This window comes from Brachyistius frenatus, unplaced genomic scaffold (genome assembly GCF_029030835.1).
Source record: "Brachyistius frenatus isolate BFR_SWC_R1_liver_20210118 unplaced genomic scaffold, ASM2903083v1 Contig_31, whole genome shotgun sequence".
Taxonomy (NCBI): domain Eukaryota; kingdom Metazoa; phylum Chordata; class Actinopteri; family Embiotocidae; genus Brachyistius; species Brachyistius frenatus.
Window position 1 is genome coordinate 2,315,919 of NW_027210630.1, and position 26,358 is coordinate 2,342,276.

Here is a 26,358-nt window from a genome sequence, read left to right on the forward strand (position 1 = left end):
TCAGCTGTGAAATTCACCTCCAGTAAAAGTACATTGATGAGGGCCTTGCCTGTTTAATACTAGCACTCTATCAGGATTGTAATTATAACAGCACCTTAGGAAAACGAACAGTTTTGAGATATTTTTTACACTCATTATCTCAACGTTCTTCCCATTTGGCTCTGCAAAGTCACTGTCAGGTGATGTTATCGAAATCTTTACTAAAGCTGATGGTATTGCTCCTAGAGTCTAATTCCTGCAGTACCGGCCATCATACACACTCATGCACACACACAGGAAATGCCACTGTTTGTTATGCAAACAAAATTAGCATAAGTAGAGGAAAGAGAGAGGAAGCCAGGCAAAGGAGGAAGGGAAAGAAATGTTCCTTAATATCAAATCAGCTTTTTTTTGTTTTTTTGTTGTTGCCTAAAACACTTGTGCTGATGCATGAGACAGAGAGAGGCAAAGTACCTTTGGTAATAGATGTCGGAAACATGAAGTGATAATCAAAGCGACCTGACTCCTTTCCTCCTAGGGCTCCCACTCCACCCTGTGAGGTTAAAACACAGAATATGAAAGCTGCATTTAGCGCATCCAAATAAGCATGTGCTCACGTTGGAATACTACAATTCATAACTGTCATTCTGCCAACACTTGTAGTTGCTGAGAGTGAAAGAGATAAGAACAAAGAGAAAAACAGACAGAGGTTTGAAGAACAGAAAACGAAAAGAGACAGAGCGAGTAAAATAATGCATTGGCCTACAAATCCTTCCCCTCCTCTCCTCCTTCCCCTCCTCTCCTCCCAATCAGGAGATGAAAGTCAGATGACAAGCTGTCACTTCAGCCTCGCTCCACTCTTACTGCTATGCACATGGCCATGGCAGCTCTCACGCTCTTTTCCCTCCCACTCTCAGGCACACACGATCTTTCTCTCACTCTCTCCTTTCTCCTTCTCAGTGTTGGAGCAGCTTTGCTCGGGGCTCAGACTTCTCAAGATTTCAATTATTCTCTGTAAAGAGCTGTGTAATATACCAGTCTCACATTCACTCTTGCTTTCTCCTCTGATCCAGGTGCTGTTGTGGCCGTCTGGTAGGTCAGCATGTAGGCTTGCCGCCGGGCATCTCATCCAGTCAGAATGATAAGGCAGACCGTTTGGCCAAGAATGACAGCCTGTCGGAGAAGTGGTCGATCAGCAAACACACACAGCTCAGCCCCACTGATGCCTTTGGCACCATTGAGTTCCAGGGAGGAGGACACTCCAACAAAGCCATGGTGACTCCCTTTACATACCTACAGTGCTGCATTTTGTCAGTGTTCTCTTTGGGATCGACCCAGAACATGCTCCACACAAGTACACTACAATGGCAAGACTTGGCCCACAACCCTCGGTGAAAATACTTCATCAGTGTTGTCTTACGCACCAGTGGAGGTGATAAATCTCAGTCTTGAAGGAGACTATATAGTCTAATTAATGCTTGTGTCACATTAAATCCCTTCCAGCCTTGAGGTCCCTGTCCCAAGAACAGTCTTATAAAAATGCAAACGGATGTAAATTTGTTTTTGTTCTATCATATTTGGTAGAATTGCCATTAAGAATTTTTAGATAGGTTATTAGACATCAGTGTTGACTGATTTATTTTTATAAGGCTGTTATTTACTCTGTTTACAGTTTTGATAAGGCAGAAATAAATATTGTTTGTAAGGAGACTTACTGTACTTCAACATTCTCCAGACTGTCTCTTATCCATAAAACCCAGGGTTGTTCATTTTGCAGCGGTTACTCTCTAAATCTAGGGAGATCTTTTCAAGAGGAAATTTCAAAAAAATAGCCTCGGGCTTAAACAGTAAAAAAAAAATGTAGGTGACAAATATCTAAGTGCAACAATGCAGGAAATGTATCTTGTATAACTTGAAGCATTTGCATTTGTGTACTTGCCAGGACTGTGTTCAAGTCCAAAGTCATTATCCCAAGACAAAATACAATATAATAACCTTATGGTTTTGGAGGTCCAAAAAAACACATCCAAACAGTTCAAGGGAGCAAGAATTAATCCTTTGATACATTGTTTGGATGAAGTGCTCACTTTTGTAAATCAGTCTAGTTATAAAAGCGGTAGAATGATGTTTAGTATATGAACTTGAACTGTGAAAGATAGACAAATAAATTAAACATGGGTCTCATGTTGTTTTGGCTTTAGTTGACAAAGAGGGTAGCCTGAATGAGCCCTACTGAATAATAAGAGGGTTTTAAATATGAACTGAAAATATTTTTCTCTGTTTCAGTGGAAGGATGCAATTTGATAGCACACAGGTAGACAGGGGGAGGAAAGTGTTTGAGTGACTGAAATTAATTAGCCTGGGTGGCAGTGTTAACAGAGATGTGAGAGATGGTTAAACATCCCAGTGACTGCTTTTTTTTTTGGTCAATATATATATATGCATATACAAAAGTATAATTATTATGGAAATACCATTTTTTTTAAAGACTTGTGTAGAGTCTACAGCAGATACAATTTTGCCTGATAAATAGATTTATTCCAAAAACAGTCTGATGGTACATTTTATTCACACTATCACCATCTATGATAACCATGGTAACGGCGTCAATGGCACCTACTGGGAATTCAGATGAAGTCTGAATTATATCTGATTTATTCCCAGTGTTAAATTATTCATCCAGACATTTGTCAGGTTGAGTTTCTGAGGGTGAATTAGATAGATAAACAGATGCTGCATAATGCAAGGGACCATCCACTCAGGATCAGGTCTGAAACACTGATCATTGTGATGTATTTTTCTTGTGACTAAAAGTGCGCGCGCATCTGTGTAGGGGTGTGTTCCTGTTTGTACTTTTATGTCTTAGGCACGTGCAGGCCCCATGTCCCCATGTGCCTGAGTGTGATGCAGATGTGCTTCTATACATCACTGACACATTCGCTATTGTTTACAGTACGTGCGAGTGTCTTATGACACCAAGCCGGACCTGCTGCTCCATCTGATGACCAAGGAGTGGCAGCTTGATCTACCCAAGCTGCTCATCTCAGTCCACGGAGGCTTGCAGAACTTTGAATTACAGCCCAAACTCAAGCAGGTCTTTGGAAAAGGGCTCATCAAGGCTGCCATGACAACAGGAGCCTGGATATTCACCGGAGGGGTTAACACAGGTAAAGAACAAAAAACATAGCCATATAATATTTTCTGTTTATGAAACACCTAAAATTCAGTTGAATGTAAGTGATTCTGTGTCGGGTAAAAATAATTCATCTGGACGTTTCACTCGCACTGTGCAGCCTCGTTTCTTTTTATACAAATTACTGTAAGTGGGCACTTCTGGTAGGAGTAGGATGAGTGTGTTCAGATGTTCCTCATACGTTATCAGCTATTAAATAACCATTTATCAAGCCCCTCTAGGCTCTAAAGATGTTGAACCACTACCATAAAATGGTTCGTTTGTAGGTCGCAGATAGAGAGAAGCCCTTTTAGTGACTTGAATCAAATTTAGCAGACTTGAAAGAAGGTGGGACAACAATGTTCAGCGGGACAGATGAGAAGCAATGGAATGAAATGATGCATTGTTGGTTGTTGTCGAGTTCCCACACTTGAATTCAGAAAGGAATAGAAAGTAAAATTTTGTGACATAATGGGTGCAGCGGAAAAAAGAAGAAGAGAGAGGCCTGAATAATGGATGGTTCACTGCATTGGATGGGCAGTGGGTGGAGGTGGAGAAAGAATGAATGTCAGCTGGAGAGATGGGATAAGATGGCCTCCAGGTCTGACTGCTGCTCCCCTGAGGATAACAACTAGAGGCCTGCAGCTACAACCGGTGTGTGTGTGTGTGTGTGTGTGTGTGTGTGTGTGTGTGTGTGTGTGTGTGTGTGTGTGTGTGTGTGTGTGTGTGTGTGTGTGTGTGTGTGTGTGTGTGTGTGTGTGTGTGTGTGTGTGTGTGTGTGTGTGTGTGTGTGTGCGTGCATTCACATCGGCTGCCATTCTGCTATCTTCCGTGCTTATTAGATTGTGTTTATCTATCACAGCAAAGTGCATCATTATATGATGTTAGTCTGAGTATCGACTGTGACAAAACATTTTGTTTTCTCTGTCCTTCTCTTAAACACTGTTAAATGTTTATGCACACAGGGGTGATCCGCCATGTGGGTGATGCACTGAAAGACCATGCCTCCAAGTCAAGGGGCAAGATCTGCACTATTGGTATTGCACCATGGGGCATCGTAGAAAATCAAGAGGATCTTGTTGGTAAAGATGTAAGTCCCTGATAAAAAAAAAATAAAGCCCAATACAAAACAATCATGGAGTGGGCGCTTGCATGCTTTGGCCTTTGTTGGTGTGTGTATCCACGCAAAAAAGTCCACATGCTGTCCACAATTGCCAGAACCTGTAAATTGTCGTTGACAGTTTATTAACTGAGATGTTGTGTAAGCCAATCCAACCTGTGATAAACACTCCTTCACAGTGAGTCGGACAGCTGGCAGAACCCAATAACACAGCTGAGCACATGCTGACTCACCCAAATCTGGGGGCATCGTGGTCATGTTATAGTTAAAATTTCATCAGAATGTGCTGCGCTGAACAAGTCAGGCAGAGCCGATTAATGTTGGTGGCTGAAATGAGATGATTAAGTGCTGAGGCTCTTTTATTCATGCTTGATTGGCCTTAACTGTATGCCAGATGACCAGATGAGTTTACCTCAGATTGTCAGGCACTGCCCCATTATACCATATCCAAGCTACCCTAACTTTCATGAATGCTGTTTAGATATTCCCCCAGTATTCAGTGTAATTGGATGTAACTTTTACAACAGTACAATACATGGCTTGTTTACATTGATATTTTTTGTTTTTGAGATTTTCATGTAGTTAAACCTGGTGTATAGAAGACAGCTGTAGCTATTGCAAAGTCAGTTATTTCCTGGAGCTATTCCTTTAAAACACCAAAAGATTTCTTTCATCTCCCAGACAAAAGCTCTATGCTTAAATATATTAAAGGGGTACTTCAGTAATTGAAAATAACTGTCATAATTGGAGCAAGGTACATATTCTGCCTTTTAGGATGAAATGCTGGATCCTACATTTCATGTAATTTAACTGCTAGTATTGTGTTTGTGTCAGTCTCTCTCTGCCTGGTAAATCCTTATGACTTCCAAATGCTAATGTAGGCGAGCCATTAACCATTTGGAGCCTCCAAGCCAAAACCTAAATAATCCCTCATGACATCATCATGGTGTATAATGTTCACCAAATTCATTTTTTTGTCCATAGTTGGGTGCCAAGAAAGCATGCCCTTGTTAAACACGTTTCTTTTGTCCAGTTGTTTCCCTCATGTTTGCGTAACTTTATTGTCTTTTTTTTGGCTAGGTGGTGCGTCCATACCAGACCATGTCCAACCCTCTGAGCAAGTTGACGGTTCTGAACAGTCTCCATTCCCACTTCATCCTGGCAGACAATGGCACCACGGGAAAGTATGGCGCTGAGGTCAAACTGCGACGCCAGCTCGAGAAACATATCTCCCTGCAGAAGATCAACACACGTGAGTGGAATTTACCCTATCTGTGAGTCTGAGCTGTCGCCAAACTGACCTGCTTGCCCTAAATTAGAGAAACAGTGTTTTAAATGATACAGCAAGTGATAACAGCATAATGAAACAGTAACCCTGGTTTTATCAATGACACAAACATGGGTTAATTGGGTTCATCCTCTTTCATAGCTGCAACCAGACTAAAATGATCATTACCTGCTTTATAATGAACACATGCTGTCAGACTGTGTATTTTTAGCCAGCTGGATATAACTTGATGAGCCTTTGAACGTGTTCCTCCCTTCAGGAGAGGTTTATTTTTTACTTCAAAGCTTCCTGACAGCTCAGATTAACTCTTTCATCAAATGAATCTGTTTAATAATCATGGTTTCCCTGTTGTGGGTAGCACACAGCTACCAAACCAGGTAACAAACTAACATAATGGCAAGCACAGAACTACTGTACATGTGTGTACATGTATATGTACCATAGTGTAGATACAAACTGTACCTCATGTGTCCTTATATATGTACAGAAGTAATAAAAAGGTCAGATTGTATATCTTTTTATTGTATTTTAACCTTTATTTTATACAAGATAGTACAGTTAATGATACACAGAAGGCATTTTGATCCACTGGCTTGACTTCACAGACAGCAGTACAGCCTACTTTAACAAACATGTGAACAAAATTGCATTTTAACCGGCTGTGGTTAAAACTCAACAGAATGCCACTCTATTCTTCATTTCTATGCAGCTCTCCACGTCTTCATTTTTAAATTTGTGGCACCAAAAGTGCCTTATGCTCATAAATGGTATTCATAAAGTGAATGCTCATTTGTGTCCAAAGACACAAGTGTTTGCGTCCAGTATGTATTTGAGTCTGTGCACATATTTGCCTTGTGTTGAGTCTTCATTTGCTACAGAGCCCTTGTTGCATATTGCATTTGTTTGTTTTCAAATTTCACATTATACCTTAGCTAGAGACTGAATGGATTTGTATCAACACAAAATGTGTTTCTCTGTCTTTTTCTCTCTCACTTTCTTATTCTCCTCTCACACAAGCAAATATACATACACAGACAAAAGCAAGGACACAAGCACACACAAACCTCCCTCTCATCCTTTAAATACATTTCTCAATTGCCTCATGCAGCATTGTTTAGAATGCACTGGGAACAAACCTGAGTCACAGAAATGTTGTTTGCAGCCATTATTTATTTGTTATTACCCTCTTTTGCTGTCAACATGAAGCTATTTTATAATAATTTCCTCCGGGTTCGGCTGACACAAATGCTCACACTTTGACATCAGTGCTTATTTAAGAACAACAGAGCTCAGAGTGGCAGGAAGTATGTGTTTACCAAGTGGATTCATTGTCGAGCGCTATTCCATGATTCCCACCTTCCCTTTGGCAACACCAGTTTTGTTTACTGTTGTTTGCTGATCGACACATTGAAAGGGTAAGTTAGAATGAAACTTGGCTTTTTTTTATACAACATTCCTTCTAACACCTTCAAGGACGTAAGAAATATTTCTAAGGCTACAAAGAAACACAAATGTGCTTCCTCCTTCGATCCTCATCCAGTCATGTGACCTGTGGACTTCCCTTTGTCATCCTATGCCTGGACTCATACAAAAGGGGCTGGGAAGGCAAAGGGACGCCCAGTTGTCACACGAGCATCTACTATACCATCTCTAATTGAATCCCATCCTTTGACTATCTTTAGCTGTTATTTGGATCCAAGGTGAACACTGATGTTTATGTACTAATGAAACGAGGTGATAGGGGACTGTGTGTACCACGTATTTGCTGCTGTCCATCCACATTACAGAGACATCACCCACAGGCAGACTCTCTCACACAGTAACCTTAACCTCAGTGGTGTCTGAGGTTGCATTGATAACCAGCTTCAGCTTTTAACCTGCCACTCAGGCTGTCAGCCTGCCTCTTGAAGGGAAGTGCTCTGTCAGCCATAATGAATCCACTGCCTTGATCAAAATCATTTAAATACCTATACTTATACTTTACTTATACTAAGTGAAATGACTCAGTGCCTTTATCTGTGGCTCATTATTTTCACAATAAAAGGAAGTTCATCTTCTTTTGTCTGGTATATTTTAAAATTAAACTGAGAGCATGATAAATCCAACTCTTTTTGTTGCCCACAGTAGGAAATTCAAAATTTTTTAGTTGAGATACTAAACTCTAACATTATCCTATGGAAACTTCAATTAGTTGCTCAACTGATTAAGAACCACTTGTTCTTTTACTTGTAGTTTTACTTTTGTTAGAAAAATACAGGTGTAAAAAATACCAAGCAGCAGATACTCATCATGCTGAAAAGAAATTAAAGAAGGAATAAATAATGAACAGCCACAAATCCATTCTGTTGTTGCATGAATGTTTCTACAAGTCATATTGCACAGGTTTTTCAGCATAATATACACACTGTCTGTGAATGTGTCTGTAGGATGAGTGTGTGTGTGTGCACCTTTTACTTCCTCATTCACCGCTGTGGGGTTTGCAGACAAGGGCTACTTCTTGATTTGATTACCTGTCCATGGTCAATCGAGGACGGCATCAATTTTCCTCACAGCACGGCTCCCATGGGATCCAAAGGTGGCCTGAGGTGCTATCAAAAAAGGAGGATAAAGAAACTGAAGTGGGAAAACCGTAGTTTAGTTAAATTGCCCAACATGTCGATTTTGGACCCCATATAACCACCAGCTCTTTTTTTTTTTCTTACCACACACTCACATGTTCTGCACCCAAACACAAGATGAAAGAAGTGTGGTAGATAGATATGCATAATCTCTGCCTGTGGTATTTTTGTGACGTCTGGGCAATCCTGTAGCTAATCTTACTGTGCCAGTGTGCGGCTATCACCATGTGACTGCCAGAAATGCTGAAGCAATCAAATTGGCTCCACACTATTATAACACAGCTTTTTAATATGGAAATCAATCCTATATAACAAATTCTGGAAGCATTTTGATCTCACTACTACAAAATTTGTATTTTACTCAAATCTTGCGACATTTTGAAATCTTGCGACATTTTGACATCCTGCAGATATTTCTTTATGACCTGAAGATATTTCAGGTCATTTAACACATGTACATCCGAAGTTATGGCACAACCATTAGCAAATAAATGTCTTAAGATGGTAAAACGGTTAAAAGGCTGTAAATATGATGGATGGAGCCAGCACATTTACACGCTAGAGTCACTGCTCAGTGCTGTGCCCTCTCGTGAGTAAGCCAGCCAGATGCGGTCTAGTTTGATGGAACAAGGGCAGAGATGTGGACACAGATGAGCCTGGATTACTGTGATGAGGATCCAGTTCAGGCAGAACAAGAAACCTTACATAAGAACAGAGGGACACAGCATTTACCTAATGATCAGAATATTCATTGCACACTTAAATACAAATATATAACCATTCATTTTAGAAATGCTGTTTCTATATGGACAGTTAGACTCTCATTTAAGCATTTACTAAGCCCCACACACAGGGACATTTATTTCTCCTTGTTACCATTTCCTGAAACCAGCAGACATTGTCAAACTTAGAGATGAAAAAAAAAATCAATAAAATAGATGGCATCATTCAACACAGTTCACTCTACCGCTCAACAGCTCTTTTGACTTGTCTCAGGCAGTGGCTATACTGCTTTTTAACCATCACACACCTGCCTCAGAGAGAGGAGAATGGACAGAGTTAGAGAAAATGAAGAGAGAGAAAAGGGATTGAGGGTGAGCAGAGAGGGAGGAGAATTATATAAAGAGCAAAGGAAGTAAGAAGCAGCTCAGAAAGATACGGACAGTTAGACAACCTTGAGGTGCCTTTGCTGAAAAGCAGGATGAAAAGTGAAAAGGTAGTGAGAGAAAATAATATAATAGGCTTCTTCCATAAATGTTTTCTTATTAAACATTAGCAAGGGAAGAATAAAATAAAAACCCTGCATCATTTCACAGTTTCTTTAGCTTTCTGCACACATGACAATTTAAAATTGAATGTACATGCCAGGAGCAAACAAGAATAAAAGTGATTAATTTGTACAAGTTTCAATAACGTCTGTGAGAATGAAGAAATCTCCTTAAGTTTGTCCTCTTTCTTTGCACCTAAATTACTTTGAATATCTAAATGGGTGCATAAGTATATTGAATGTGTGCACACATGTATGGTAGGTGTAAGCATGTGTGTGCAACTGTGTGACCTTCACTGACTCTATGTGGTTTCATTAATTACAGCCTGCATAAAATAAATAGGTGGGGTAATTGAATCCAGCAGCCATAAGACCAAGCGTTGCAGATTAGCGACAACATTATTACCTCCAATGTGGAACAGCATACAGAAAAAAATACAGTTAAGCTGTGGTACATAGGAAGTCAAAAGGGTTGCGCTACTCTTCTTTCAAGCACCATAAACACCTGTACAAATTCTTGATTCTTAAGATATAGATAATAATCTCGCCCCTTTTTTTATGCTGTCCAAGTGCAGAACCAACTTTGTTAGTGGCTGTTTTTCTTTGACATGTCACACAGCTGCAGTGTCATATTTTGAGGGTTCAGGCTTAGAAATGACACCTTCACTGAATGGGATGGATAAAATAAAGCACTAACAGAAGTAAATTGTTATGTAGTGAAGTGAGAATTATGCTCTTCAAATATTCAAATGCCATTGAAATGTTCACGGGTTAATTCAAGCCTTAATCAAAAGTTAATAATCGTTTTTCGTCAGTAGTGGTGCTGCATTGACCACTGTTCAAATCAGTAGGACTGAACTGTTGCTCTGTGTGTAAACCAGTAGATAAGATATTCATAGGAACGTGAGTCTAAGTGTACAGAAACAGTGTGATGACAAGTCTTGGGGGGGAGGTGTGTTCATGCACAAATGGATGCTAAAAACAACCTGTCAAAATGATAAATGTGGACTGCCAGTGTTCAACCCTGTGGTGGAGTGATAATGGAGTCAGTATTGGGTTGGATACAAGACTTGCTCCAAGTATGGTTACAGGTTCCCCTCCCTCAACTGCCATTCTCACTGGGTGCAGGCCGTGTAAGTGGTTATTTTCAAAGACAGTTTACTGACATAAACACACTTGAGAGGTGTAATATCTACATTTGCGTCTTGAAGAGACAGATACGTTTATATCTGTTCAGTATCTGGGGAATAAAATGCATGCCCCCGAGGTGGTTTGATCAGCTCTTAATGAATATATTTTTATTGTAGACTGTCGGTCAAGACAAAACAAGATTTTGACTGGCCGCCATTTTTTTTTTTTTTTACATTTTCTGATCGATTTATCTAGAAAATATCTACAGATTACTTGGTAATTAAAATAATCATTCAGTAAATCCAGGTTGATCATTTGTGAACACAAATAAATACACTGTGCAAAATAGATACCACCGAAATATAGTCTTTAGCACCAACAAAACCAGGCTTGATTTTATAAGGGACAGATCTCTCAGAGAGGCACATACACAAATCAATAGGCTAAATTTACTTTAACCCCAATTGCCCAGTTGTAAATGTCTTTAATTTCCCAGTTGTAAATGTCTCTTCCTGGTCAATGACACCAATCGTGATTGATGGTCTCAAAGGTGGCGTAGATCATCTGATTCAATCTGAATTCCTCTGAGTAGGTCAAAACCAACAGGATATTTTGATGTCACAATACGACTGAAAAAGTCAAGTTTAAGAGAAGCTTTGCCCTTTTGAAGCAGCTGACCTTTTGTTCTGTAGCCTGTCGAGTCATGGTGCCGTCACAGATCTGATGTTTCATGTCAGCGTTACAACTTGCTGGGATTTGATGTTTATATCTGTGTTAGTGTGTGTGTTTTTGTTTGGTGGGGGGTGAGGGGTGTGAAGACAAGGACCCACATACTGTAGCACACCTCCTCCAATCATGCTGATTCTAATTTGACACATGCAAGGACAAACTCGCAGACACTAGCACAAACACACACACACACACACAGACACCCACGTGCAGAGGATGAGTCATTGCTGGATCCTTAATTAGGACCCTTTAAGCATGTTATGTGTGTCTCGCTTACACGCTACTCCTCTTTCCCTCCTTAATTCCTTCTGTTCCTCATTACTTCCTCATCTCTCAGGCTGGATACATATAGAAAAATTGTGGCCTTTTCTTTTTCTGCCTCTACGTTTTCACACTTTTTCAGGGTAGCTTCTCCCTTCCAGAAAACATATTGGCAATGGGTTAAAACCACAGATGATATATAAGAGACAGGGGAGGCAAAGTAAGAGTTGGTGTTTGACGATTGTTTTACCAGATGCATTGGAGCGTGTGATTAGTGTATGGATACTGTGAGTGTAGAAAAAGGGCATTGAAAGGCCAAATACATTGAGACAGTACAGAGAGTGTAGAATACTATATATTTGTGTCGATATATTATATAGTATATAACATAAATAATGTAACTGTTTTAAAGTCTAAGTCTAAGAAGTAGGTAATACAAAAGTGTGTGAAAAAATGTATTTAAATGTGTCATTTGCAGCACACATACCCTGTAGCACAGTTTAATAATTTTTACCTGCTCAGAGGGACTCTCATTAGCAGCTCCATTACATTTCCTTGCCATTCATTGATTTGAATTTGAATGGGGGGCAGTAGGAAGAGCAAGTTTAGAAGAGAGTGAGCCATATAGTATATGTGCAAATAACAATATATATAGATTAACTGAATTATCATCATTAGAATAAGACGGCAGCAACTGTTTAAGGGTCATGGGGTTATATAGTCGTCCTTAATCAATAGCAAACTGAGCTCCACTTCAGTCTTGGATTGATGAACATAAACACAGCAAAATTTAGAAAGACATAAGTAGCAGAAAACAAAGACATAGAGGTACAGTTCACTATGTATGTCTTGTTATATGACAGGGTAAACATTTACCCTGTCATATGACACTTACTCTTTAACAGATTAGCTCTCCTGCTTTGGGTTTTCCATTTAAAACAATAGATATGCATGCTACGTGTTTTCAAATATTTTATTTGATATAAAGGCAGAGATAAGACCACTTGAAATGATTCAAGGGACTCTCAGCTTTCTAACAATCGCAGGATATATATATTTTTTTTAAAGTCCAAAACAAATAGAAGTTGGCAGAGCGTTAACACTGCTAAGTTAAAGGCTTCTGTTCCAAAACAAGCCTCCAGGAGCAGCATTAGACGGTCTGGCAGTTTTTGAGAGGTGGCTCCATTCGAAATTCAGATCATGTCCTTGAATTCTAGAAAAACTTGCAATACAAAAGTCTGAAAAGAAAGAAAAAAAACTTTCTTGAGCATCACACAAAGAAATGTTACTCACTGAATGATCATAACCATTAGGTCTAATAAAATATAAAGGCTGTAAGAGTTGTACCAACATCATATTTTCATGAGCACCCGCAGCAGGAAGCAGCAGAAACATTATTGCTGTGAGGAGGCAGTTTTGATCAGAATCAAAACCCACATGTTCGGTTCTTTTTTTTTTTTTACAATTGGTAACACACATTTCTTTATGCTGAGTTTGCTTTTTTAAGACTGTGCAGACTGGTATCTCTTCCAACATGCAGCCCAGCACAAAAGTTAATCTCAGCTAAAATGCAGTATTACAAACAAACCACTTAATACACAGATCAGAATGAACTACCAACAACCTTTGTCTCCCATAAGTAACACTTTGTCACTCAGTGACCCAAAATCACAATCAGCAGGTAGCATTACAATATGTATTACTATTGTCTTTGAAATCTCTTCTATATATCTATGTATGTTTATTTATCTGTTTAGCAAAAACAAATACACCAGAATTTCAATATAAAACTAGACATATTCACTGTAGATTCACGTAGAGGATAGCTACAGATATAAAAAATAAAACACAACGGTCAAGCCTTTCTTATGCATTTACCCACAAGTTCTCATTGACATCACACCCTACAGTATATCCACTCTGGCTTTACGCTTGGGAGAGACTCTCTCTGCATTCCTGTCCTTGGCAATCCTCTGTAGATACAGTACATCAAAAAATCCTGCATTTATGGCTTCCAGAAGAGATACAGTATCTGATCATGTGGCTGGTGGTCATAAACCACACACCTCCATGGTGAAAATAATTCCTCTGTGGGCTTGAGCAATGAAACAAAGGTGGAAGGAAAGCTGAGACCATCCCTGGATAGGCTGTAAACCATTTCTGTAACCAGACGTAAATGGTAAAATACCAGACTGTCCCATGCAATTTTGAAATGTTTTGAAATGTCTTTTTCAATGCAGATGCAGCAGAATTGAGCAAATTACAGAATTTACAGTCATTTGGAATTTTAGTAGGTAACAGAAACAGTTTGGCTCTACTCGCTTTTTTTTTTGGTTTTCCATTGGACAAAAGTTGTGATTCATACCTGTTACCGAGTTTTCTCTTTGCTACCACCTTTGTCGAAGTTCCAAGTGTCCTGAGCCGATTCTAAAAGATGTTGTGAAAACGCTGCAGAGCACCGATTGGTCAGAGAGGATTGTCACAATCACTGCATCACTGCGTAGGTGACACAAAACATTATGCACAAATTTGCCATTGTTACTAGCCAACCTACTGTAAGGGCCGCAACGGCAACCCGCAAAACCACACCGTGGGTAATTGAGGAGATGTGTATGTTTTTCTGTTTGTTTGCCAACAAAAGGATCCCGCAAGTGTATATGTCGTGTCGGAGAAAAGGTCATGTCATTTTCATGCGGCATTAAGGGGGAAACTAGTACCAAAAGGGAGTACAATTGAGTAGAGTAGAGCCAGTAGCAGCAGTAGAAAAGGGTCTTAAATGCGAATGGATGGTAAATACACACAAGTTTTGTGTCAAAGCTTTGAAAGCAATCCAGTTTAATTAACAATGATTTCTTTTGTGCTGCATGAAGACTTTTGAGAAATGCATGTTTCCAGTTTTAAAAAGTATATCCTCATTCCCACAGGAATGAATGCAGATGTTAAGGCTGTAGCTAATTATAAAGGAACTAGCTGTGAATGGAAGGTCTAAAGTCCTCTTAAAATGTGCCTGCTGGTTTTGGTTAGTAAGACAAAAGAGAACTTTATTTCATTTGTGGTGTTGTTAATGTGTGTGTATGTGCATCTGTCTGTGTTTATGTGACTGTATGTGTGTCTGTTTGAGTGCACAAAGACAGAACTTCCTGCTGCCAATTAGCCATGACACAGCTGTGCTTTCCCCTCCTCATCTGCTCCTCGGTGGGTTTCAGTTGAACAATAATCTCCTTTAGATACTGCAGCCTTGCCTCTAAAGCTCACTAGTCATCAATATCAATGCTTGACCTGACAAAACCACATGCTCACACACACGCGCACACACGCACACACACACACACACACACACACACACACACACACACACACACACACACACACACACACACACACACACACACACACACACACACACACACACACACACACACAGCTAACCACAATAATAGAAATCCAAAAGAAATGGAAGAGTCATTAGTCTGCTCCTCTCTCATTCTGCTCTGTTGATGTATGGTCATGTGATGTGTCGTGGCACAGTGACGTTTTACTTCTTTGAAGTAGGCAAGGCCCCTAAAATATTCTCCTTATGTAACTGTCCCTGTTGCAAGGCCGCACAAGGCTGTGTGAGGCAAAGCGTAATGGTGGGTATCCTTCTGAGTACGTGCGTGTGCTCCTGTTTGTGAGTGTGTGCACACAGTATGTAAGCGCGCATTTGTTATGTGCCTGTCTGCCTGCGTGTTTGAGAAACAGACTGTGCCTTCTCCTTTGTGAATTATGCACACCAGGATGATGATGCAGGGCAGGGAAGATCAGGCAGTTACACAGCTTTTGAATTAGAAGAGTCAAAATACCCACCATAAAACACAACCACATGAAACAGAAGGGGAAGGAGAGGATGAGAATGAAGTGACTATGGAAATAAAAACTTTAGAGAGGAAGTGGGACAGAGAGCCGGGTGAGGAAATGGATTCGGCAGAGACCACTAAGTAGGAGAAGAACATAAGGGGGTGAGAGAATGAGACTCTAGTGGTTTAACGTGATCTTTGGTGGTTCTAGTAAGAAATACAATCCAGAGACAAAACCAGAAACTAGAAAGAGAAAAGCAAAGCTAAGTGTGGATATTCCTTTGAGAGTTTGGTGATAACTTCCAAATCTACAAATCAAATGTTCAAATTTACTCTGTGCTCCTATTATAATTGCACCATGTAGAGATATCCCACCTGCTAATTATGCATAATTACCCTGAATAGCTTGTGATTAGTAGGAAGGAGCCATTTTGTTTGACATGGGGATTTATGAAACTCTCTCTCACACAAACACACGTATACACATCTCTATGGAAGAGAGCACAAAGCACAAAATTGGCTGGATATTTTTGGTCTAGGTGCTTTTTAAAAACCTCTCCCATAAATAGAGAGAGTCTTGACAGTGTCATCACGGGTATCAAATTTCCCCCTTTTTAATAAATGTAGAACCGTTTTTTTTATTTATGGATCACTGATGTAATGGCACCTGTTTATTAGTTCTGTTTTTGCTTTCCTTAACTACCTTCTTCATTCCCTGTTCTCCTCTCTGCTATCTCTCCTCACCGTCTGTTTCTCCTGCTCCCACTTGTTTTCGTGTGCAGGTATTGGTCAGGGTGTACCAGTGGTGGCTCTGATTGTAGAGGGAGGCCCTAATGTGATCTCCATAGTGCTGGAGTACCTCAGGGACACCCCTCCAGTCCCTGTGGTGGTGTGTGATGGCAGCGGCAGAGCCTCAGACATCTTGGCCTTTGGACACAAATACTCTGAGGAGGGAGGGTATGCACTGACATGCATACATTATGCAGTGATCCAAGGACAAATACAACCACGGATTTATACAGCTTACACTACACTTCCCAAGATTTAATACTCACAATATCTGACAATTTGATGTCTGTTTATTGTTATTGTGCCTTTTAATTACATTTTACAAAGAGACTTGATCTGCACCAACGACATAATTCTGCAGCCATCCATTTTGATGAACAGTTAAGATATGGTATCAAGAAAAACTTTAAGTGATGCCTACTTAACCTTCCTGCTGTACTCGGGTCGTTTGTTGCATCAAAATGGCTGTGAAAACGGGTCATGAAAGACCCGAGCGCAGCAGGAAGGTTAAAAAAATTAATGTATGTGCCGATGCTTTACTTTAATTACACACTAGTAAACATTTAGGTTATATTTCCTAAATAAATTCAGAATTGTTTTTAGAGCTTCATATACTGTATCCAGTTACAGATGAAGATAAACTTGCAAATTCACGTCTGACCAAGGACTCAGAGATAATAGTGCTGAGAGTCCCAGTCAACCTTGGTTTCACTTAATAACAAACAAATCTAATTTTCCCTGTCACCATTTTCTTCCCTTTACCTCTATCTGACCTGTTTCCTGACACTCTCTTCTCTTTTCTCCACACCTCTCTGCCTCTGCAGCATAATTAATGAGTCTCTAAGAGACCAGTTGCTGGTGACCATCCAGAAGACTTTCACCTACAGCCGCACACAGGCCCAACATCTGTTCATCATTCTCATGGAGTGCATGAAGAAGAAGGAACTGGTGAGTGGCTGTGTTTCACAGACACACTCTTCATACATGTGGACACACACACTCCAGTGTCCTCTTAATACACATATTTACTGCATATTTGCATATATATACATGCAGATGCATTAAAAGCAAGCTGATGAGTAGTGCATACATGAAACATTAAAGTACAGGCATACTCAAATATAGACACACACACATGTTCAGACACAATATTAAACCACTAAGAACAACAATATCACCATTCCCTTCAGCTTTGATGGATACATAATTATATATATATATATATATATATATATATATATATATATATATATATATACACACATATATACATATATATATTTGAAGGAGGAACTAAATGGATTTGTCAAATGAAGCTTTCTCATCATGAAACTTTCATTGAGGCAATTATTACGCCATCTTTTATGTATGACATGTAATGTTAAGTAGATGTAAATGGATTCAGATGACGTTCTGGACCAGATGGCCTCCACCTTGACAGTCTGTACCCCTTTAGCAGTGTTTAAGTCAAGACACGTGTCTTGTCATGCATGACGGTCACACACGGCCCTTTCTCCTGGGGAGGAGTCTCAATCCCTATAGAACTCCATCAGTCCCAACCTCTTATTAATGCTGTTTAATGTTGTCTTTGTAAAGCAAATCCCCATACTGTAAATCATTACATTTTAGGGTGAAGCCGTGGTTTGAGGTAAGAAAAGTGTTAAATTTTGGTGTACGATTAGGAGAGTAGTGATTAAGTAGTACACACTACCACTGCTGAATTATGAGTGCCTTCGTGTGAGAGTGTGTGCAGCACTCGGCCTATTCACTTAGCAAGTTGGTGATTGTCACCATTCAGTGACAAAGTAAACCTACTTACCTCTGCTAACGGAAAGTCGTACACACTTTACATTGTGTCAGTTGCAATCTGCAACCTCAAAGCCAGATGCCATTAAATTCTACACATGACTTCTTCAAATTATCATATTTTATTTATCTGATGTGCAATGTTCAAAACTTGAAAATGAATCAAGCAAAACATGTTGCACAAACTATGTGCAAATCAATGAGTCATCACTTTGGAGTCATGTGGACGCTAATTGGGAGCTGTGGCTTATGTTTAAAAATGTAACGTTGAATGTCTCTACTGCAAGTTTTTATTTAAGTTTATACATGTATTCATTTGAATGATGCACAAATGAACCAGTGTGGTTTAAATAATGTCTATTATTATTGTCCATATGTGGTGCCAACTTCAAAGCAGTACAAACTAAACTATTGTCAATCTAAGCTGTGCGCTTATCTTCAGAATCCGAATCACTTTATTGGCCATGTATGTTAACACATAAAAGGAATTTGACTTCGGTTATAGCTTCGCTCTCAGTGTCCAAAAACCCCCAAAACAGACAGACATAAATAGACATATAAAACATAAATAGACACATTTACAGCATAGGAATGAATGAATATGTACATATATACACTGTTAGTGAATTCAATGTTCAGATGAGTCTGAAAGGGTGGCTCATTAAGAAAAAAAGATGGTAACCATGGAGGAGCTGAGCTCAGTAAACCAAAGCAGATAGCTGATAGTGTCATTTTGCGAATAAATTTGTAATTAATAAAATACACACGCATACAATCTAACTTTTAGTAAAAGTGCTGAGCTAGAATCCAGTATGGCATATGGAAACATGATGACTGGGATGTTTGAAATGACTCAAGCATGTGATAGTCTGCCCTGTTTGTAAAACTCCTGTAGGTTAATTATTTTATTTTGTGATTCAGTTATTTTAGAGAACAGACTGAGTCTAAAACCACACAAAGTAAGTACATGGACACACAATTGCACACATATTATTTGTGGGCGACCCAGCACTGGCCATGACTGTGCAAGCGTGTAAGTGGATTGATCGGACCCTCAATAGGGTTCGAGTGGCTGACTGATGCTCACTCTGATGGATCCTCTGAACACAATATACCAGAGCAGAACAATGTGGTGTGATTCATTCAGCAGGAGCAGCTGTAAAGCCCAGATAATCTAATGCTGCCTCTCTGAACTTACAAAACTATGACCACTGCCATATTGAAGCTGAGCACTGAAAGTGTATTTTGACAGTATTAGCAGTCCACAACCATGCTTCACCTTTGCCTTAACATATTTGCAGTGTGCTGGCCAATTAGGTACCTTTTAATATTAGTTGTGAAAGAATGTAACCTCCCTGATCTTTATACTACTCTTCTAGTTGTTGTAGTGGGGTAATACAGCTCGTGTGTAAACTTGTTTATCTCATACACATGTATGATCGCAAATAGCAGAGTGCAGCAGTGTTTTCCTACAGTGTGTTTGGTGATTATATAGAGGCCTTTGTGAATATTGAAAGGGATAGTCATCTCTGTCTTATAGCCTTAATAATGCTGTAAAACATTTACCAATAAGATTAAACTCTACGAACTCTAATAGTGCATTTAGTGGCAGCTATTAAATTTTGTGTTTGTCTTCCATAAAAAGTCAGGCTATTCCCAAAGGACACATGCTGCAATTATCAGTGCCCGTGCACCATGCAGAATGTCTCAGAAAGCCAAAGTTATTTGATAATTGTGGTTTGTTGCAGAAGAGAGAAATAGATGTGTTATCTCTTTGCTGTCTGGCACCTCTCTGTCTCTCGTACACCACCACTGCACACCACCCTCCTACTTATCAGCCTGATAGGCATCACATGGGCTATCCCCCTCCACCTCGCACTCACTACGTTTCAGCACATAAAGCGTCTATTTTCAGTTTTCATGCCCCACACTCATCTGACAGAACAGAAATTCTCCTATTTTAATCAGTGCAGCTGTCTACACAGATGGCACACAGTGATTGTGTATGGTGTTCTGAGCTCTTCCAAATGCAAGTGACTTACCACTCAATACTGTGCCTCAACATGCCCATTGTACAGGGCGCTGGAGTTGTTGCTGCTGGTCTGCTAATGTGCTGCTCATGTTATACCTTTTAAGTAGACACTGAGTCAGAAAGCTGCAGGTGTTGTGTCTATGTGTATAATGTGTATAAGAAGGGAAAGGAAATACTGTAGTGGCAAAACGAATGATGTGAATAAGCAAAAGAGACCGTTTCCATTGTCCCGTGACCATGATTAACCAGTTTAATTAGAGACTGTCTAGTAAAGCTCATTAGTTAAATTTCCATGTTCCTTATCACAGCGTTAGAATTGTTCTCACTTATGATCCAAAGGCGTTTCTTTTTCACCAGCCATAGGTAGCTTCAGGTAAGATTGAGGCCAACATCTATTCTTCTAACCCTAACCTAATGTGTCACCATGTGGAGTGTGCAGGACCAGACAGCTAACTGCTTTGTTACCGCCACTTTCACATTGTGAAAAGATTTTTCAGCAAATCCACCAGTAAACTAACTCCTCTGTGTCTAGTCCACTGTGTCCGACTGGCATTTGCACACCAAAGCCTGTTTGTACTGACTTCCCATGTTAACACCCAGGTCAGAAGCTGGGTCAAAAAGCCCCACTAGCAGCAAATGCAAGTTGATCATGAGTCAGTGCATTGGTCTGAAATGTGTGTGTGTGTGTGTGTGTGTGTGTGTGTGTGTGTGTGTGTGTGTGTGTGTGTGTGTGTGTGTGTGTGTGTGTGTGTGTGTGTGTGTGTGTGTGTGTGTGTGTGTGCGTGCGTGCGTGCGTGTGTGTGAGAGAGAGAGAGAGAGAGAGAGAGAGAGAGAGAGAGAGAGAGAGAGAGAGAGAGAGAGACTATGAGAGTGTGTGTTAGTTTCTGTGCCAGTATGCTTGTGCTTGAATTTTTTGGCTCTGCGGTAGGAAAGTCAAAGACTGGGAGGAAAAGAGATAGACTAAAGGTGACTGGCTGAGATAATCTATGAGAGAGTGAGAGTGTCTCCACTTAAGGGGGCAAGTGAAGAGAAGGAGGAAGCTTTTTCCTTATTTTCAGCATGTTGATTTATTCATGTAGACATTTTGCGCTTGAGTGATTTCTCTGTTTTATTTATTGTGCTCAGGTTTGTTTATGCTTTACATAGAGAGGGAATAAACTTGCAATGTGTGCACGCTGAAAGCTATATGTATGTTCTGTGTATACCATCAGTGTTTAATGTTTTTATCTTTACCAGAAGTGGAACATGCTGCTGTATTTAAGCCTCATGTTAATTTTTTTTTGCTTTGATATTGTCATTTCAAGATGCTACATGATGAATTTTATCATTCACAATAGTAACATTATATTGTTGTGTTTTTGTAAAGCAAAGGCTGAGAGGTGTTTTTTGCTGCTAGGAATAATAGTGTCAATACTTTATGCTTTGATTTTGATTGTGCTGGCTCATTTCCCAGTAAAAAGAAAATTGGTTCTGGTAGATGATAGATTCTCTGTTGGAAGAAAAGCAGAGGGGGGAAATGACTGCAAATCTAACTAATGACTAATGTGTAAGCTCTCGAGTTTTACACGGAGTAACAGATGTAATGTATTGATAATGTTGTGGCAAATACTACTCAGTTACATTGACATAATTCACGAAAGACTGTTATGTTTTGTTATAATGGCCCTTTAAGAGCTGGTCACAGGTTTGATGCAGGAGATGGTGATACCACATTGAAGCATCTAGTTTTCAGTTGTTGTGATGTGTGAGGGAGACTAAACCTCACAAGTTGTTTTTGACTGAAAAATAAGACTCTGATCCTAATTGTCCCATCGACTTGCACAATATATTAGAAGTGCAATAAAAGCCAATTCTAAAAGAAAGCATAAGACACGTTTTTAACAATTAGTCTAGATCTAGATAATAAGGATGATTATCTTCCTCATATATCTGCATCACTTAACATTTTATTTTATACCTTCTACACAAAGGTGGAACAGTTTTATATGAATGTCAAAGAAGCTCTCTGAAAAGATGACAGGCTGTGTGAGAATCATGCCTTTAAATATCACCACATCCTGTTGTCACTTTTCTTAAAATGTGTGAATCCAATCCTATGTCTGATTAAAAGAGCAGTGAGTCTTTCTCTCCCCTGCTCTTTCCCTCTTAGGGGGGTACAGGATGACTGCCCCGGTATCTCCAAGCTTGTTATAAATAATTGAATGTGGAATCGTCCTTATATGTTTAATTCGGATTAAATATTGAGGAGGAACCACCAGCCCACAGTGTTCCTCCGCCTTCCTGACAAGAGAAATTAATAATGAGTAGGAGGAAGATGAGGAGAGCGAAAGAGTGACTTAAATGGACCAAAAAAGAGGGAGGGTGGGAGGAACTGTAGTTTGTGTGGATATAGGAAAATCAGGTACGAGCAGAGAGTTTGAGCCACAAACACAGACATACTGGACAGAGTTTGATATCAGCAGGATAGTTTAACAAATTGATATTTCATGAATAGACTGTTGGTTTTTGTCCCTTGTCAGATCAGAGCTTCTACCATTGTTAATGTACGGGCTGAAGAAGATGCTGAAATGTCTATGTGTGTGATTGTGCATACACATTTGTGTGTGTGTGTGTGTGTGTGTGTGTGTGTGTGTGTGTGTGTGTGTGTGTGTGTGTGTGTGTGTGTGTGTGTGTGTGTGTGTGTGTGTGTGTGTGTGTGTGTGTGTGTGTGTGTGTGTGTGTGTGTGTGTGTGTGTGTGTGTGTGTGTGTGTGTGTGTGTGTGTGTGTGTGTGCGTGGTGTCTGCCATGTGTCTTGTATGAACATGTACGAGCATGTGCCTGATAAATGAAGATGAATGTTTTGCAATCAGCTTGGCTCACTGGCGTGTGAAGAACAGTTTTCTGATCCTCCAAGCATGTAGCTTAGCGTCCTCTGAAGATGCTTGAATCCTTCAACAAAACCCAGTCACACTATGAGAGAGATAGCACTGCCATTTCTTGGTTTATTTCATAGATCCCTCTTCAATTTGTAAACACTAAATCCTCCTCCTTCTGTCTTCCATTTGCATTACGCACACTTCCTCTTTCCTGCGGCCTCATGTATACTCTCCCAATCCTTGCCTTCACATGTCTCCCTTGTGTAATTGTTCATACTTCTCTCCTTCTTTCCTCTATTGTTGTCTGAAGACAGCTTTAATGTACAATAGATGGTTGAATTTATGCCAAGAGTAAAAAAAAAAAAAAGAAAGAAAATTGAAGCAAAGTCTAACACTGTGCTAAACCTTTGCTCATACAAAGTTGTAAAAAATAGACAAGGTAGATGGTGTCTGTTTTACCTTTGGACACACTTATTAATTCTCTGTGGAATTGTTGACATTAAACTAGCAACCTTGCATTGTCAAAGAGGATATGTAGCTCAGTCTCTAAGCAGTAGAGCATCTGTGATAGCAGATAGCGCATATCCACAGGGTCACCTTGGGGGTGTAATTGGGGGAAGTTAAGAGGGACTAAGAAGTAGAGAGGATGTAGTCAAAGCAGGGGGTGGGGGTAGCTGTAATATTAGTGGCTGGGAAAGATGATGGGTGGAGGAAAGGAAGTGGTGGTAAAGGTAGAGAGGTCTGGAAGAAGAACATCTTCTATAATCATATTTGAACCATCACACCATAATCCATGTTAGTGTTAAAGGAAGCCAATAATCCTCTGTGTGTGTGTGTGTGTGTGTGTGTGTGTGTGTGTGTGTGTGTGTGTGTGTGTGTGTGTGTGTGTGTGTGTGTGTGTGTGTGTGTGTGTGTGTGTGTGTGTGTGAGAGAGAGAGAGAGAGAGAGAGAGAGAGAGAGAGAGAGAGAGAGAGAGAGAGAGAGAGAGGGAAACTCTCAATTCCACTATGATGATAACCACAGGGTGTAACGGAGAAGTGGCCAGAAAAGAAAACTGTACTGATTGTGTGAAATTGGGCACACATATGAATCACATCCTTAAAGACTGTAGATAACTGCTCTCATCCTCTTTGACTCTTTCTATTTCTTTGCCCATTTGATTGGTTATTTCTATAACTGATCTTGTTAGATGATCACACCCTTGCATACATATAGTTTGACCTTTTCAAGTCACTACCTAGGAGCAGAGAGAAGACTAATCTCTCCTGGAAACAGACTCTACATGCATACTCAGTTGGACCATAGTATGTTCAACAGATGGCTCCCTAAATGTGTTGCTAATGCCTATTGAAGTGAAGATAGAGATGCATTCTAGCATATAATAATCTAGCCAGTGGCTATTAAAACACACAAAGACACACACTGCAACATAACATAACTCAGAGAAGCCAACAAAATTACACACCGCACCGATCACTCATTGATGTCCCCCGCTGAAGAAAATCTCAGTCGATACCTTTACATCTCATTGCACTTATGTTTCACCTTAATTAGACAAGCATGCGAGCAGCACCTCGTACACATAAACGCACACACACTTAAAAGCTGCTCTTATTAGCGATTGCTTTTGCAATGCTTGACACAGGTCTTAGGTTAAAGCATGACTTACATGCTCATTTCTCTTTCAGGGAGGAGACAATATCTCATCTGTGTGTGGTGTACAAATGATGAATGAGCCAGCACAATAGATACTGTAAATCATCAATGTGTATGATTTACTTTTGTACATTTACCTCTGGTGAAAAGAGAGAAAGAGAGAGAAGGAAGAAAGGAGAGAGAGGAGGGGAAAGCCTACAACATTGCAACATTGCCAAAGGGAAGCAGCAGAAACAGCAGCAGCAAAGTTTGCAGATTCCTGGAGGTCCATGAAATGAAGCCATTTAGAGAGGGGAGATGCAGGGAGGAAGGTGGGAGGAGACGGATGGGTGGTTGTAAGGATTAGAGGAATAGCTCATCACGCATTCAGAACACGCATTCTCCCATACACAGCTCCCACAAGGTGCCCTTCACACGTGCACACATTTGATCATGTGTGCCCACACGCGTTAACATCAGTAAGTGTATGAGTGCTCGCTAAATATGAGTTAAAATCCAGAAAAACCGTGCCATATATCAGATTTTCCCCTCAGTTTAAGCTTTCATCCATTAGTTAATCTCACGAGTTAAAATATCTGCAGCTAAAAGACATGTCAGACAAGTCTCTAAATCACAAGTAAAGTTTATTTAGTACGGCACCTATCAAGAAGCAAAGTCTCAAAATGTTTCATAAGGATAAAAAACTGTATTAACAAAAGTTTAAAAAAAAGAAGGTTTTAAAACAGTAAAAATACTGTAATAAAAAAATTATAACAAACAAGCAACAAAAATCCTTAAAAGAACAGAAAAATTACCAGTATTAGACAGCATGGAACGAGACAGAGGACATCAGATCAACCATCTATATGAGCACAACTACAAAGGCACAATCTCCTGTTGTTTTTAGCCGAGTGAGGGACTACCCTAGACTTAATACACGGATAAAGACCTTGACTGGCCTTCGAGTAAAATATTTCCTTTAAGCAGAATCATAAAAAAGAGATAGATGCAGCATAAGATTAAAAAAAAAAAAGAATAATGTATTGTAATGGAGGAGCTCCCTATTTCATGTTTTCACTCTTGTTCTCCTCAGCTGCCTTCTCAGCAAATCTTTTTTTTTTGCTCCCTCCACAGAACAAGCTGTACTGTGAGTTTTGTGGTGTTCCCTGCACAAGAGACAAGAGAGAGGGGCTACAGTACAATACACCAGAGCATTTCCTCTCTTCTCCTCTCTTTCCTCCTGAGCACTTCAGCAACTGTGTTTTTAGTGAAGCAGTTTAATCCAGTGACTGAGAACACTCCTACTCAGGATGTGACAGAATTTCACGATGCTATAAGCCTTGATTCGCTCACTCACACAACAATAGAATGACTCAAGAGTGAAGTCTCTTTCGTGCATTTTGCTAGTGTAGAAAAAAAAAAAAAGCACCCCTCTTCACAGCCACACTCACTTTTATTTTTTCCTCTCTTTTTTTCCCAATGTGTCCATCTTTCTCTCATTGTCTCTCAGATAACAGTTTTCCGGATGGGGTCGGAGGGTCATCAGGACATCGACCTCGCCATCCTCACTGCATTACTCAAAGGTGGGTGTCTGCGATTATGTGTGTGTGTGTGTGTGTGTGTGTGTGTGTGTGTGTGTGTGTGTGTGTGTGTGTGTGTGTGTGTGTGTGTGTGTGTGTGTGTGTGTGTGTGTGTGTGTGTGTGTGTGTGTGTGTGTGTGTGTGTGTGTGTGTGCTGGAGCATGAGTGTACAGCAAGTGGCATCCATATCATTGCTGCCCCGAAAGAATATTATTTATACAAAAGAATGATATTATCCAGGAAGCATTCCTCTTTCTCC

General features: G+C 40.0%; 2 protein-coding genes across 12 annotated transcripts in view; both read left to right on the forward strand.

The window, feature by feature from the left end:
- Window positions 1-26,358, forward strand: part of klf9 (Kruppel like factor 9) — a 149,880-nt gene that overhangs the window by 80,429 nt on the left and 43,093 nt on the right. The window lies entirely within an intron of this gene.
- The window catches only part of trpm3 (transient receptor potential cation channel, subfamily M, member 3), a 108,637-nt gene that overhangs the window by 47,268 nt on the left and 35,011 nt on the right, over window positions 1-26,358 (forward strand). For all 11 annotated transcript variants that reach the window (XM_069699864.1, XM_069699867.1, XM_069699865.1 and 8 more), the window contains exons 3-9: window positions 1,053-1,254; window positions 2,933-3,146; window positions 4,117-4,241; window positions 5,352-5,523; window positions 16,184-16,358; window positions 17,015-17,138; window positions 26,030-26,102. In XM_069699864.1, coding sequence (XP_069555965.1) covers window positions 1,053-1,254; window positions 2,933-3,146; window positions 4,117-4,241; window positions 5,352-5,523; window positions 16,184-16,358; window positions 17,015-17,138; window positions 26,030-26,102 — 1,085 coding nt within the window. The remainder of the gene's footprint in view (window positions 1-1,052; window positions 1,255-2,932; window positions 3,147-4,116; window positions 4,242-5,351; window positions 5,524-16,183; window positions 16,359-17,014; window positions 17,139-26,029; window positions 26,103-26,358) is intronic.